The sequence below is a fragment of the Myxine glutinosa genome, chromosome 11, assembly GCF_964187855.1.
Source record: "Myxine glutinosa chromosome 11, kmMyxGlut1.1, whole genome shotgun sequence".
Taxonomy (NCBI): Eukaryota; Metazoa; Chordata; class Myxini; order Myxiniformes; family Myxinidae; genus Myxine; species Myxine glutinosa.
In genome coordinates this window covers 2,882,388-2,898,032 of record NC_136271.1, presented here as the reverse complement: position 1 = coordinate 2,898,032, position 15,645 = coordinate 2,882,388, and the positions used below count along the sequence as shown (strand labels likewise).

At 45.4% G+C, this 15,645-nt stretch overlaps 2 protein-coding genes across 2 annotated transcripts in view; one reads left to right on the top strand and one right to left on the bottom strand.

Annotated features, from left to right (window-relative positions):
• TAF5 (TATA-box binding protein associated factor 5) overlaps positions 1-15,645 on the bottom strand; it is a 543,784-nt gene that overhangs the window by 174,410 nt on the left and 353,729 nt on the right. The window lies entirely within an intron of this gene.
• The window catches only part of VPS45 (vacuolar protein sorting 45 homolog), a 39,711-nt gene continuing 24,302 nt past the window's right edge, over positions 237-15,645 (top strand). The window contains exons 1-4 of the mRNA XM_078786333.1: positions 237-439; positions 8,026-8,160; positions 8,326-8,386; positions 11,567-11,646. Coding sequence (XP_078642459.1) covers positions 347-439; positions 8,026-8,160; positions 8,326-8,386; positions 11,567-11,646 — 369 coding nt within the window. The 5' untranslated portion in view covers positions 237-346. The remainder of the gene's footprint in view (positions 440-8,025; positions 8,161-8,325; positions 8,387-11,566; positions 11,647-15,645) is intronic.

Genomic DNA, 15,645 nt, shown 5'->3' with positions numbered 1-15,645 from the left:
CCAGAATAACCTTGATAGTAAATAGTATGTATTAAGCGATGTATAAAACAATGTCGTTTGGTCGTTTTTTATTTTATGAGCGAATGTAATGAACGATACAACGGGATATTACACAGAATAATAAGCGGAAAACTTCTAATAAAACGCTTGGGTTATTAAACCAGAGAAACTAAGGAAGAAATTAATCTATCAATCACTCTTCCTGTATACGTTTCTGTCTTTCTTCTTCTTCTCCCTCTGTCATTCAACCAATTCTTCTTCTTTTCTTTTGCATGTTGACTTTACGCTGCATTTCTGATCCCTTTCTCCTTGGTTTTCAGGATCCTTTCCTCGTCGTGTCTCCACCATGAATGTCGTAGCCGCAATCAAGGCTTATATCATCCGAATGGTTGAGGAGGCTGGACCAGGGATGAAGGTCTTACTGATGGACAAGGAAACGGTACGCGTCACTTGCTCGGTACACCACCCTCACCACCCTCATCGTCACCACCCTGACCGTCACCACCCTCACCACCCTCATCGTCACCACCCTGACCGTCACCACCCTCACCACCCTGATCCTCACCACCCTGAACCTCACCACCATGATCCTCACCACCCTGACCGTCACCGCCCTGACCGTCACCGCCCTGACCGTCACCGCCCTGACCCTCACCGCCCTGACCCTCACCACCCTGACCCTCACCACCCTGACCGTCACCACCCTGACCGTCACCACCCTGACCCTCACCACCCTGACCGTCACCACCCTGAGGCTCACCACCCTGACCGTCACCACCCTGACCCTCACCACCCTGACCGTCACCACCCTGACAGTCACCACCCTGACAGTCACCACCCTGACCGTCACCGCCCTGACCGTCACCACCCTGACCCTCACCGCGCTGACAGTCACCACCCTGACCCTCCACTTGTAATTTAGCAACTTCGCTAATAGTTTAACTCAGAACCTCCGCACGTGCATTGGCGATCCGATTGGTATGAACATGATAGGCATTTACTTACTTCGATGACTTGGACGTGGAGGCGGGAAATGATGAGGAATTGCACATTGTTGTTGGGCTGATACCTGTAATCCTGTGGTAGGGAATTGGTATTTCAATGGACGATTTGCACCTCGTTACTGGGCTGATACCTGTAATCACCTGGTAGGGAATTGGTATTTCAATGGACGATTTGCACCTCGTTACTGGGCTGATACCTGTAATCCTGTGGTAGGGAATTGGTATTTCAATGGACGATTTGCACCTCGTTACTGGGCTGATACCTGTAATCCTGTGGTAGGGAATTGGTATTTCAATGGACGATTTGCACCTCGTTACTGGGCTGATACCTGTAATCACCTGGTAGGGAATTGGTATGTCAATGGACGATTTGCACCTCGTTACTGGGCTGATACCTGTAATCACCTGGTAGGGGATTGGTATTTCAATGGATGATTTGCACCTCGTTACTGGGCTGATACCTGTAATCACCTGGAAGGGAATTGGTATTTCAATGGATGATTTGCACCTCGTTACTGGGCTGATACCTGTAATCAGGTGGAAGGGAATTGGTATTTCAATGGATGATTTGCACCTCGTTACTGGGCTGATACCTGTAATCAGGTGGAATGGAATTGGTATTTCAATGGACGATTTGCACCTCGTTACTGGGCTGATACCTGTAATCACCTGGTAGGGAATTGGTATTTCAATGGACGATTTGCACCTCGTTTCTGGGCTGATACCTGTAATCACCTGGTAGGGAATTGGTATTTCAATGGACGATTTGCACCTCGTTATTGGGCTGATACTTGTAATCACCTGGTAGGGAATTGGTATTTCAATGGACGATTTGCACCTCGTTTCTGGGCTGATACCTGTAATCACCTGGTAGGGAATTGGTATTTCAATGGACGACTTGCACCTCGTTACGTGTGCAGTTGGTACTGTTCACATCCAAGCTTTTGAATGAATCGCCCACACAGGTTGGTCGTGGTGTCAACAAGGTGACGATGTTTTACATTCACCAACAAGTCAAACTGATTGAGCAAATCACCTGCGATGATTAATAGGTGTGGGTAGTAGGTCTGTGACGATGATTAATAGGTGTGGGTAGTAGGTCAGTGACGATGATTAATAGGTGTGGGTAGTAGGTCAGTGATGATGATTAATAGGTGTGGGTAGTAGGTCAGTGACGATGATTAATAGGTGTGGGTAGTAGCTCAGTGACGATGATTAATAGGTGTGGGTAGTAGGTCAGTGACGATGATTAATAGGTGTGGGTAGTAGCTCAGTGACGATGATTAATAGGTGTGGGTAGTAGCTCAGTGACGATGATTAATAGGTGTGGGTAGTAGCTCAGTGACGATGATTAATAGGTGTGGGTAGTAGGTCAGTGACGATGATTAATAGGTGTGGGTAGTAGCTCAGTGACGATGCTTAATAGGTGTGGGTAGTCGGTCAGTGACGATGTTAATAGGTGTGGGTGGTAGCTCAGTGACTATGATTAATAGGTGTGGGTAGTAGCTCAGTGACGATGATTAATAGGTGTGGGTGGTAGCTCAGTGACGATGATTAATAGGTGTGGGTAGTAGCTCAGTGACGATGATTAATAGGTGTGGGTATTAGCTCAGTGACGATGATTAATAGGTGTGGGTAGTAGCTCAGTGACGATGATTAATAGGTGTGGGTATTAGCTCAGTGACGATGATTAATAGGTGTGGGTAGAAGGTCAGTGACGATGATTAATAGGTGTGGGTATTAGCTCAGTGACGATGATTAATAGGTGTGGGTGGTAGCTCAGTGACGATGATTAATAGGTGTGGGTAGTAGCTCAGTGACGATGATTAATAGGTGTGGGTAGTAGCTCAGTGACGATGATTAATAGGTGTGGGTAGTAGGTCAGTGACGATGATTAATAGGTGTGGGTAGTAGCTCAGTGACAATGATTAATAGGTGTGGGTAGTAGGTCAGTGGCGATGATTAATAGGTGTGGGTAGTTGCTCAGTGACGATGATTAATAGGTGTGGGTGGTAGCTCAGTGAATATGATTAATAGGTGTGGGTAGTAGCTCAGTGATGATTAATAGGTGTGGGTAGTAGCTCAGTGACGATGATTAATAGGTGTGGGTAGTATCTCAGTGATGATGATTAATAGGTGTGGGTAGTAGCTCAGTGATGATGATTAATAGGTGTGGGTATTAGCTCAGTGACGATGATTAATAGGTGTGGGTAGTTTCTCAGTGACGATGATTAATAGGTGTGGGTAGTAGCTCAGTGACGATGATTAATAGGTGTGGGTAGTAGCTCAGTGACGATAATTAATAGGTGTGGGTAGTATCTCAGTGATGATGATTAATAGGTGTGGTTAGTAGCTCAGTGACGATAATTAATAGGTGTGGGTAGTAGGTCAGTGATGATGATTAATAGGTGTGGGTAGTAGCTCAGTGATGATGATTAATCGGTGTGGGTAGTAGCTCAGTGACGATGATTAATAGGTGTGCGCAGTAGCTCAGTGATGATGATTAATAGGTGTGGGTAGTAGCGCAGTGACGATGATTAATAGGTGTGGGTAGTAGCTCAGTGATGATGATTAATAGGTGTGGGTAGTAGGTCAGTGATGATAATTAATAGGTGTGGGTAGTATCTCAGTGATGATGCTTAATAGGTGTGGGTAGTAGGTCAGTGACGATGATTAATAGGTGTGGGTAGTTGCTCAGTGACGATGATTAATAGGTGTGGGTAGTAGCTCAGTGACGATGATTAATAGGTGTGGGTAGTAGGTCAGTGACGATGATTAATAGGTGTGGGTAGTAGGTCAGTGATGATAATTAATAGGTGTGGGTAGTATCTCAGTGATGATGATTAATAGGTGTGGGTAGTAGCTCAGTGATGATGATTAATAGGTGTGGGTAGTAGCTCAGTGACGATAATTAATAGGTGTGGGTAGTATCTCAGTGATGATGATTAATAGGTGTGGGTAGTAGCTCAGTGATGATGATTAATAGGTGTGGGTATTAGCTCAGTGACGATGATTAATAGGTGTGGGTAGTTTCTCAGTGACGATGATTAATAGGTGTGGGTAGTAGCTCAGTGACGATGATTAATAGGTGTGGGTAGTAGCTCAGTGACGATAATTAATAGGTGTGGGTAGTATCTCAGTGATGATGATTAATAGGTGTGGGTAGTAGCTCAGTGATGATGATTAATCGGTGTGGGTAGTAGCTCAGTGACGATGATTAATAGGTGTGCGCAGTAGCTCAGTGATGATGATTAATAGGTGTGGGTAGTAGCGCAGTGACGATGATTAATAGGTGTGGGTAGTAGCTCAGTGATGATGATTAATAGGTGTGGGTAGTAGGTCAGTGATGATAATTAATAGGTGTGGGTAGTATCTCAGTGATGATGCTTAATAGGTGTGGGTAGTAGGTCAGTGACGATGATTAATAGGTGTGGGTAGTTGCTCAGTGACGATGATTAATAGGTGTGGGTAGTAGCTCAGTGACGATGATTAATAGGTGTGGGTAGTAGGTCAGTGACGATGATTAATAGGTGTGGGTAGTAGGTCAGTGATGATAATTAATAGGTGTGGGTAGTATCTCAGTGATGATGATTAATAGGTGTGGGTAGTAGCTCAGTGATGATGATTAATAGGTGTGGGTAGTAGCTCAGTGACGATAATTAATAGGTGTGGGTAGTATCTCAGTGATGATGATTAATAGGTGTGGGTAGTAGGTCAGTGATGATAATTAATAGGTGTGGGTAGTATCTCAGTGACGATGATTAATAGGTGTGGGTAGTAGCTCAGTGATGATGATTAATAGGTGTGGGTAGTAGCTCAGTGACGATAATTAATAGGTGTGGGTAGTATCTCAGTGATGATGATTAATAGGTGTGGGTAGTATCTCAGTGATGATGATTAATAGGTGTGGGTAGTAGCTCAGTGACGATGAGTAATAGGTGTGGGTAGTAGCTCAGTGATGATGATTAATAGGTGTGGGTAGTATCTCAGTGATGATGATTAATAGGTGTGGGTAGTATCTCAGTGATGATGATTAATAGGTGTGGGTAGTAGCTCAGTGACAATGATTAATAGGTGTGGGTAGTAGCTCAGTGATAATTAAGAGGTGTGGGTAGTAGCTCAGTGACGATGATTAATAGGTGTGGGTAGTAGCTCAGTGACGATGTATAATAGGTGTGGGTAGTAGCTCAGTGACGATGATTAATAGGTGTGGGTAGTTGCTCGGTGACGATGATTAATAGGTGTGGGTCGTAGGTCAGTGATGATAATTAATAGGTGTGGGTAGTAGCTCAGTGACTATGATTAATAGGTGTGGGTATTAGCTCAGTGACGATGATTAATAGGTGTGGGTAGTAGCACAGTGATGATGATTAATCGGTGTGGGTAGTAGCTCAGTGACGATGATTAATAGGTGTGGGTAGTAGCACAGTGACTATGATTAATAGGTGTGGGTGGTTGCTCAGTGACGATGATTAATCGGTGTGGGTAGTAGCTCAGTGACGATGATTAATAGGTGTGTGTAGTAGCTCAGTGATAATTAATAGGTGTGGGTAGTAGCTCAGTGACGATGATTAATAGGTGTGGGTAGTAGCTCAGTGACAATGATTAATAGGTGTGGGTAGTAGCTCAGTGATAATTAAGAGTTGTGGGTAGTAGCTCAGTGACGATGATTAATAGGTGTGGGTGGTAGCTCAGTGAATATGATTAATAGGTGTGGGTAGTAGGTCAGTGACGATGATTAATAGGTGTGGGTGGTAGCTCAGTGATGATGATTAATAGGTGTGGGTAGTAGGTCAGTGACGATGATTAATAGGTGTGGGTAGTAGCTCAGTGACGATGCTTAATAGGTGTGGGTAGTAGGTCAGTGACGATGATTAATAGGTGTGGGTGGTAGCTCAGTGACGATGATTAATAGGTGTGGGTCGTAGCTCAGTGATGATGATTAATAGGTGTGGGTGGTAGCTCAGTGACGATGATTAATAGGTGTGGGTAGTAGCTCAGTGACGATGATTAATAGGTGTGGGTAGTAGCTCAGTGACGATGATTAATAGGTGTGGGTAGTAGCTCAGTGACGATGATTAATAGGTGTGGGTAGTAGGTCAGTGACGATGATTAATAGGTGTGGGTAGTAGCTCAGTGACGATGCTTAATAGGTGTGGGTAGTAGGTCAGTGACGATGATTAATAGGTGTGGGTGGTAGCTCAGTGATGATGATTAATTGGTGTGGGTAGTAGCTCAGTGATGATGATTAATAGGTGTGGGTAGTAGCTCGGTGACTATGATTAATAGGTGTGGGTCGTTGCTCAGTGACGATGATTAATAGGTGTGGGTAGTAGCTCAGTGACGATGATTAATAGGTGTGGGTAGTAGCTCAGTGACGATGATTAATAGGTGTGGGTAGTAGCTCAGTGACGATGATTAATAGGTGTGGGTAGTAGCTCAGTGACGATGATTAATAGGTGTGGGTAGTAGCTCAGTGATGATGATTAATAGGTGTGGGTCGTAGCTCAGTGACGATGATTAATAGGTGTGGGTAGTAGCTCAGTGACTATGATTAATAGGTGTGGGTAGTTGCTCAGTGACTATGATTAATAGGTGTGGGTAGTAGCTCAGTGACAATGATTAATAGGTGTGGGTAGTTGCTCAGTGATGATGATTAATAGGTGTGGGTCGTAGCTCAGTGACGATGATTAATAGGTGTGGGTAGTTGCTCGGTGACTATGATTAATAGGTGTGGGTAGTAGCTCAGTGATGATGATTAATAGGTGTGGGTAGTTGCTCAGTGACTATGATTAATAGGTGTGGGTAGTAGCTCAGTGACAATGATTAATAGGTGTGGGTAGTTGCTCAGTGATGATGATTAATAGGTGTGGGTCGTAGCTCAGTGACGATGATTAATAGGTGTGGGTAGTTGCTCGGTGACTATGATTAATAGGTGTGGGTAGTAGCTCGGTGACTATGATTAATAGGTGTGGGTAGTTGCTCAGTGATGATGATTAATAGGTGTGGGTAGTAGCTCGGTGACTATGATTAATAGGTGTGGGTAGTTGCTCAGTGATGATGATTAATAGGTGTGGGTCGTAGCTCAGTGACGATGATTAATAGGTGTGGGTAGTTGCTCAGTGATGATGATTAATAGGTGTGGGTCGTAGCTCAGTGACGATGATTAATAGGTGTGGGTAGTTGCTCAGTGATGATGATTAATAGGTGTGGGTCGTAGCTCAGTGACGATGATTAATAGGTGTGGGTAGTTGCTCAGTGATGATTAATAGGTGTGGGTCGTAGCTCAGTGACGATGAATAATAGGTGTGGGTAGTTGCTCAGTGATGATTAATAGGTGTGGGTAGTTGCTCAGTGACGATGATCAATAGGTGTGGGTAGTTGCTCAGTGATGATTAATAGGTGTGGGTCGTAGCTCAGTGACGATGATTAATAGGTGTGGGTAGTTGCTCAGTGACGATTAATAGGTGTGGGTAGTTGCTCAGTGATGATGATTAATAGGTGTGGGTAGTTGCTCAGTGATGATGATTAATAGGTGTGGGTCGTAGCTCAGTGACGATGATTAATAGGTGTGGGTAGTTGCTCAGTGATGATGATTAATAGGTGTGGGTCATAGCTCAGTGACGATGATTAATAGGTGTGGGTCGTAGCTCAGTGACGATGATTAATAGGTGTGGGTCGTAGCTCAGTGACGATGATTAATAGGTGTGGGTCGTAGCTCAGTGACGATGATTAATAGGTGTGGGTCGTAGCTCAGTGACGATGATTAATAGGTGTGGGTAGTTGCTCAGTGACGTTGATTACGCAGCAGAAAACTCAATGAAAATGGATTCTTTTTAAAATGGACGATACTAAATTCCATCAGTAAACTCTGTCTCATCAGTTCTACCTCATCAGTTCTGTATCAGTTCTGCCTCATCAATTCTACCTCATCAGTTCTACCTCATCATAACGGATGTTGTTATTTCCTTCCTTTCTTCACGAGTACTCACTGGTACTGGCTTTGTGTGTTGCCCATCAGACGGCTGTAGTGAGTGTGGCATTTGCCCAGTCTGAGCTCCTGCAGAAGGAGGTTTACCTGTTTGAGCACCTGGGTGTTGGTTCTCGAGACAGCATGCAACATCTGCGCGCCATCTGCTTCCTGCGGCCCACGCAGGTGAGCGCAGGTTACTCGGGACTAGGGAGGGCCTGGTGGGACATATTGAATGATGCCGGTCAGGTGATTAAAACTGCTTGTAATGTGTTGAGAGATGAGTACCTGCTTGACTGCAGTACACGCTTGATGTTTGTGGGTTCGAGAGTCGGTATCGTGTACCTGCAGGACAATGTCGACCTGCTATGTCGAGAGTTGCAGCATCCAAAATATGGAGCGTACGTCATTTGTGAGTAGTGCTCGGTACGAGTCGATTTGAATCATTTATTGTGTTTTCTTTCCAATGATCATGTGTACATTTCATTGCTTAACAACTACCTGCCCACACTCTTTATAAAAATATGGGTAATGGACCTGGGCTCACCTGCTTTTTGGTCAGGTCAGCCTTTTGGGACTGCCACTGACAAAATGTAACCCAGTGCTACCTGCTGCATGGTCAGGTTGTGGGCGACTAAACCGACACACCTCACTGCTCTTGCTCGTGTGGAGGGTGACTGTGACACCTGCCAGGACCAAAAACAACACCTGGCAAAGGTCGGATGAGCTCCCGTATGGAGCCAGCGACCATCGAGTCAGGAGAAGGTGTCTCCGATAACACACCCATCCGGTTTGGACTGGTTCAAGTCATACAAAGACTTATTAATGGTACGACTGCTTCCTTGCTTGAGAAGGTAGAGCACGGACAATCCCCATTGGTTGAAATTCCTCTTGAGGGAATATCCCGCTGAGTGCGGTGAGAAAAGCAGCGCCATTGTTATGACGTCACTGGTACCCAGAGAATCCCGGGAAGTGACGGCACTTCCCCCAAGGTGTGTGTGTGTGTGTGTGTGTGTGTGTGTGTGTGTGTGTGTGTGTGTGTGTGTGTGTGTGTGTGTGTGTGTGTGTGTGTGTGTCTGTGTGTGTGTCTGTGTGTGTGTCTGTGTGTGTGTGTCTGTGTGTGTGTGTCTGTGTGTGTGTGTCTGTGTGTGTGTGTCTGTGTGTGTGTGTCTGTGTGTGTGTCTGTGTGTGTGTCTGTGTGTGTGTGTCTGTGTGTGTGTGTCTGTGTGTGTGTGTCTGTGTGTGTGTGTCTGTGTGTGTGTCTGTGTCTCTGTGTGTGTCTGCTCTATTACGAGCCTAGGTCCCAAGTTAAAAACAAAAAACAACCTTTGTCGATCACGGATGAAGGTTGTGGTCGAGTTTGTCAAGTTTCATCTGAATTGTGTGCGAGTTTCGGAGAAGAAATTCCACGTATTTATATATTCAGCCGGACTGACCGACACAGCATGATGCTCATCCCTCCCCTGAACTATTGTTTTCCAGGTGAGCTTAAAAAAACAAAAAAACCCAGGGAGGGGGATATTGTAATCAGGTGTGTCTGTCATACCATCTCATCCTAAACAGTTGGATAGAAATTCACCAAAATGGTCGCTATGATCGCCACATGGCACAAAGGTGCGGGAGCAGCAGCATTTTTGGCCCTGCCCCCCCCCCCCCCCCCCCTAGGGTGAGGTCAAAAGGTGGAGTACCAAAAAATGTGATTATGGGCACAATTTGAAACATTTAAAATCAAACTTTGTTTCTGCGACGCGATCAATATTGGGGGACGCATGGAATCTGGAAAGATTCTTTGGATTTGACCCCCGGCTCATGGCCCAGCGGGTCGGGGCTTGGGGTCACAGCGGTCAACATGAGGAAAAAATTAACAAGATATGATATTGGGTCATTCCTGCTGGAACTTTTCCCATCTCCCAACTTTGTTTTAGGTGGGAAGCGTGGGGATTTGTGATAGCGACTTCACTCTAGTTTAATCGGGCCACTCCACATCTACTCTACATCGGGATACCCTGTTGGACTTGGTCCAAAATGGGGGCTTATGCATTGGGTCTCCTCCGTCCGTCTGTAACCATATTTTTTCTGAGCATTAATGTTATGTTCCATCCTCGTGTTAGAACGAGGAAAAGGGATAGACTTGTACTATTTCGATCATATAACAACTATTTTGAAATAATATCAATATCTCAAATAGAAATTGTCCTTAACTTTTTGGTAAGTTTTTGAAATGCCACATGATTTGTTATGATAGTTGAGAGAGAGAGGGAGAGAGAGAGGGAGGGGGGGGATTATTGGGAGAAGGGATGAGAGAGAGAGGTAGACAGAGTGAGAGGGGGAATTGGGGACTTGGAGAAGGAGGCGACAGGGGAAGAGACAGACAGGGAGGGAATAGAGAGGGAGAGAGAGAGAGAGAGAGGGGGGGGGGGGGGGGATATTGGGAGAAGGGATGAGAGAGAGAGGTAGACAGAGTGAGAGGGGGAATTGGGGACTTGGAAAAGGAGGCGACAGGGGAAGAGACAGACAGGAAGGGAATATAGAGGGAGAGAGAGAGAGAGAGGGGGGGGGGGGGGGATATTGGGAGAAGGGATGAGAGATAGAGGTAGACGAGAGGGTGAATTGGGGACTTGGAGAAGGAGGCGACAGGGGAAGAGACAGACAGGGAGGGAATAGAGAGGGAGAGAGAGAGAGGGGGGGGGGGGGGGATATTGGGAGAAGGGATGAGAGAGAGAGGTAGACAGAGTGAGAGGGGGAATTGGGGACTTGGAGAAGGAGGCGACAGGGGAAGAGACAGACAAGAGAGAGAGAGAGAGAGAGAGAGAGAGGGAGAGGGAGAGGGAGAGAGAGGGAGAGAGAGAGAGAGAGAGAGAGAGAGAGAGAGAGAGAGAGAGAGAGAGAGAGAGAGAAAGAAAAAGAAAAAGAAAAAGAAAAAGAAAAAGAAAGAAAAAAAATTAATAATAATAAATGAGGGAAGAGGTAGAGAGACAGGGAGGGAATAGAGAGAGGGAGCATAAAGGAGGGAAGGGAGAGGGAGCATAAAGGAGGGAAGAGGTAGGGAATAGAGAGAGGGAGAGACAGGGAGGGAATAGAGAGAGGGAGCATAAAGGAGGGAAGAGAGAGGGAGCATAAAGGAGGGAAGAGGTAGGGAATAGAGAGAGGGAGAGACAGGGAGGGAATAGAGAGAGGGAGCATAAAGGAGGGAAGAGGTAGGGAATAGAGAGAGGGAGAGACAGGGAGGGAATAGAGAGAGGGAGCATAAAGGAGGGAAGAGGTAGACAGACAGGGAGGGAATAGAGAGGGAGAGACAGACAGGGAGGGAATAGAGAGAGGGAACATAAAGGAGGGAAGAGAAAGAGAGAGGGACCATAAAGGAGGGAAGAGGTAGGGAATAGAGAGAGGGAGAGACAGACAGGGAGGGAATAGAGAGAGGGAGCATAAAGGAGGGAAGAGAAAGAGACAGAATGATGTTGAAAAAAACCGATTGACTTGGGATGTTAAAGACAACAACGACCTTCTGCTCGTATTTTGTGCCTGACCCAGCTTTGCTGACCTCTAACCTTTGACTTACCATGTTGTCTCCTCACATGTTGTGCCATGACAGACCTGAGTAATGTTTTGAGCCAACAGCTGGTCAAGCAACTGGCAGAGGCGGATGAGCAGGAAGCTGTGAGGGAGATTAAGGTGAGGTGATTTCGGGGTTTTGTGATCACAGGTGATTTCGGGGTTTTGTGATCACAGGTGATTTCGGGGTTTTGTGATCACAGGTGATTTCGGGGTTTTGTGATCACAGGTGATTTCGGGGTTTTGTGATCACAGGTGATTTCGGGGTTTTGTGATCACAGGTGATTTCGGGGTTTTGTGATCACAGGTTATTTCGGGGTTTTGTGATCACAGGTGATTTCGGGGTTTTGTGATCACAGGTGATTTCGGGGTTTTGTGATCACAGGTTATTTCGGGGTTTTGTGATCACAGGTGATTTCGGGGTTTTGTGATCACAGGTGATTTCAAGGTTTTGTGATCACAGGTGATTTCGGGGTTTTGTGATCACAGGTGATTTCGGGGTTTTGTGATCACAGGTTATTTCGGGGTTTTGTGATCACAGGTGATTTCGGGGTTTTGTGATCACAGGTGATTTCAAGGTTTTGTGATCACAGGTGATTTCGGGGTTTTGTGATCACAGGTGATTTCGGGTTTTGTGATCACAGGTGATTTCGGGGTTTTGTGATCACAGGTTATTTCGGGGTTTTGTGATCACAGGTGATTTCGGGGTTTTGTGATCACAGGTTATTTCGGGGTTTTGTGATCACAGGTGATTTCGGGGTTTTGTGATCACAGGTGATTTCGGGGTTTTGTGATCACAGGTGATTTCGGGGTTTTGTGATCACAGGTTATTTCGGGGTTTTGTGATCACAGATTATTTCGGGGTTTTGTGATCACAGGTTATTTCGGGGTTTTGTGATCACAGATTATTTCGGGGTTTTGTGATCACAGGTGATTTCGGGGATTTGTGATCACAGGTTATTTCGGGGTTTTGTGATCACAGGTTATTTCGGGGTTTTGTGATCACAGATTATTTCGGGGTTTTGTGATCACAGGTGATTTCGGGGTTTTGTGATCACAGGTGATTTCGGGGTTTTGTGATCACAGGTGATTTCGGGATTTTGTGATCACAGGTGATTTCGGGGTTTTGTGATCACAGGTTATTTCGGGGTTTTGTGATCACAGGTGATTTCGGGGTTTTGTGATCACAGGTGATTTTGGGTTTTGTGATCACAGGTGATTTCGGGGTTTTGTGATCACAGGTGATTTCGGGGTTTTGTGATCACAGGTTATTTCGGGGTTTTGTGATCACAGGTTATTTCGGGGTTTTGTGATCACAGGTGATTTCGGGGTTTTGTGATCACAGGTGATTTCAGGGTTTTGTGATCACAGGTTATTTCGGGGTTTTGTGATCACAGGTGATTTCGGGGTTTTGTGATCACAGGTGATTTCGGGGTTTTGTGATCACAGGTGATTTCGGGGTTTTGTGATCACAGGTGATTTCGGGGTTTTGTGATCACAGGTGATTTCGGGGTTTTGTGATCACAGGTTATTTTGGGGTTTTGTGATCACAGGTGATTTCGGGGTTTGTGATCACAGGTGATTTTGGGGTTTTGTGATCACAGGTGATTTCGGGGTTTTGTGATCACAGGTGATTTCAGGGTTTTGTGATCACAGGTGATTTCAGGGTTTTGTGATCACATGTGATTTCGGGGTTTTGTGATCACAGGTGATTTCAGGGTTTTGTGATCACATGTGATTTCGGGGTTTTGTGATCACGTTTGCCTTGTCCTCCATTTGCAATCGCAGGCCTATTTGATGAGACTCAATTTGGTCAACATTCACAACGGGTTTCATGAACCGTGCATGCCGCTCACCTGTATGTTCATGTCACACATGACTCCATGTCATTTGTCAAAAGTTAATCCATTTTTGACACACCGTTCAGATGCTGCTCATGGTACCTTCCCCCCCCCCCCCCCCCCCGACACATAAATTAAAAAAACCACCTTTAGAGGCCATTTTTCCCCGCAAAGCGGGGGTTGGCCTTTTTCGGGCACCGTGGTTGTTGTTGTTTTTGTTGGTCCCCTTTTGAAGCAATGTTTTACGGCCGGATGCCCTTCCTGCCGCCAACCCTGTTTGTCGCCTTTTATGACAAACAGGGAATTACCAATGAACTGGTACTCAATTTGCCGACCTCGGAAGGATGACAGGCTGAGTCAACCCCCCTGGCGTTAATTCAGCGATCGACCGGGATTCGAACCCAGGATCCTAGGATCCTAAGCTGGCGCCCTAGCCGCGAAGCCAAATAACATATCCCGACACATAACATAACGATCCCCCCCGACACATAACACACCTTATTTCATGTTAAGCATGCACTCGTATGTTATGGGTACAAGTGTTGCCTCAAAATTGGAATTTCCTTTCCTTATCACTCGTTACAGGACAATTGGCATGTAGTTGTGCAATGATTAGACAAGTGTAATCGATCTTTAAAATTGTTAAATTAATTCCAGTGCAATCAGCACTTTCTGGCTCTGCTAGTCGTAGGTCACTACGACGCGAGTCGAGGAAGTCAGTCAAGTGTTTTTTGTTATTTGTTTTTTTCTATACAAGATCGCGGCTCGTGTAAGAGCGAACATCAATCACAAAAAAACAAAACAATGGACACACAAAACATATAATAAAGGGAGCGGGAGACAAGATTGGGAGAGAGAAGGAAGCATACGAGTTGAAACAGCAGAGAGCAGGGACATCGGGAGATCTGTGGGAGGGAGAGGGCTTGGGGGGAGGAGGCATGGGAAAGGGGGTGGATGGAGGGGTGAGGGGGGGGGGGGGAAGAGGTATAAAACACATGGACACTGCTAGGACTTCCAGGAAAGAAGTTGGTATTTAAAAAAAAGTGGATCTGGGGTGTTTTAGCGGGGGTAGAAAAGAACGGTTTTGGATTGGGGAAGATAAGAGATGGTGGTGAACAGCTGTTTTAAAGACCTGGAGGGATGAGTGGGATTGAAGAGAGTGAGGGAGTTTGTTCCAGAGGTGGGAGAAAAGGGGAATGAAAGAGTGAAGGTGAATAGAGTCTTGATTTTGGCAGTTTAACCATAAGAGGGTGGCTGGCAGATCTTGTGCGACCTGTAGGAATATTTGGGGGACAGAGCCCAGATAGAGCTGGGGGGGCAAGGCCGGAGAGGAGTCGGTAGAAGACAGAAAGACCACCAACCAGCCAACTGTGAGTGAGTGGAATTGACGTGACGTCAATTGTGTGACGTCATTAAACTCGTACACGTGCTCTCTCGATTGGAGTGTCCTCGTTGCTCCGTGACGTGTATCGATTGATTCTGCAGAAGCCGCTATTTGTGACGTTGTTTTGTAATGTGCACGGATTTCCATATAACACGAGTTTTGACGTGCTTTGCTGTTTGTACTTGTGAAATGAGTGAACTTGAGGTTCGGATCATTTTCCCTGAGACTAATTAATATCAGGGCAGCTCTATGATTAAAATGGGCTTCGATGCAAAAAGAATGTTGAAACCGAGTTTTGTCCCGAACATGCAAGCCAGAATTCTTGCTTTGTCCGAGTCCTTGAGTGTGAAGGAAAGAACATTATCCACACCAAGGGTATTTTATTTTCACATTTCACATTTATTTTCACATTGAATATTTTCACAAAAAGTATCATTATAGTATCCTAGCAGAGTTACTTGGCGTTGCCCGGAAACTAAATAGTCAGTCACGCAATTTCGTTTCGTGGGCTTTTTATAGTCAGTGGAAGCCACGCCCTGCTGCCACGCCCCTTAGGCACACCCGAAGTCTAAATCTGATGTGCCCATGTTTTTAGTCATGAAAGGTTACCCCCCATGCACCCCCTCTTCTCTCTCTAAGTCACTTCATTAGGTTGTCCATGAGGCACAACCAAACAAAACAGACATTCACAAATAGGGTTATACATAAAATAGATAGATAGATAGATATAGATAGAAGAGAAGAAGAAGATAGAAGAAATAAGATAGAAGATAAGATAGAAGATAAGATAAGATAGAAAAAAGACAGAAGATAAGATAGAAGAAATAAGATAGAAGATAGAAGATAGAAGAAATAAGATAGAAGATAGAAAAAAGACAGAAGATAAGATAGAAG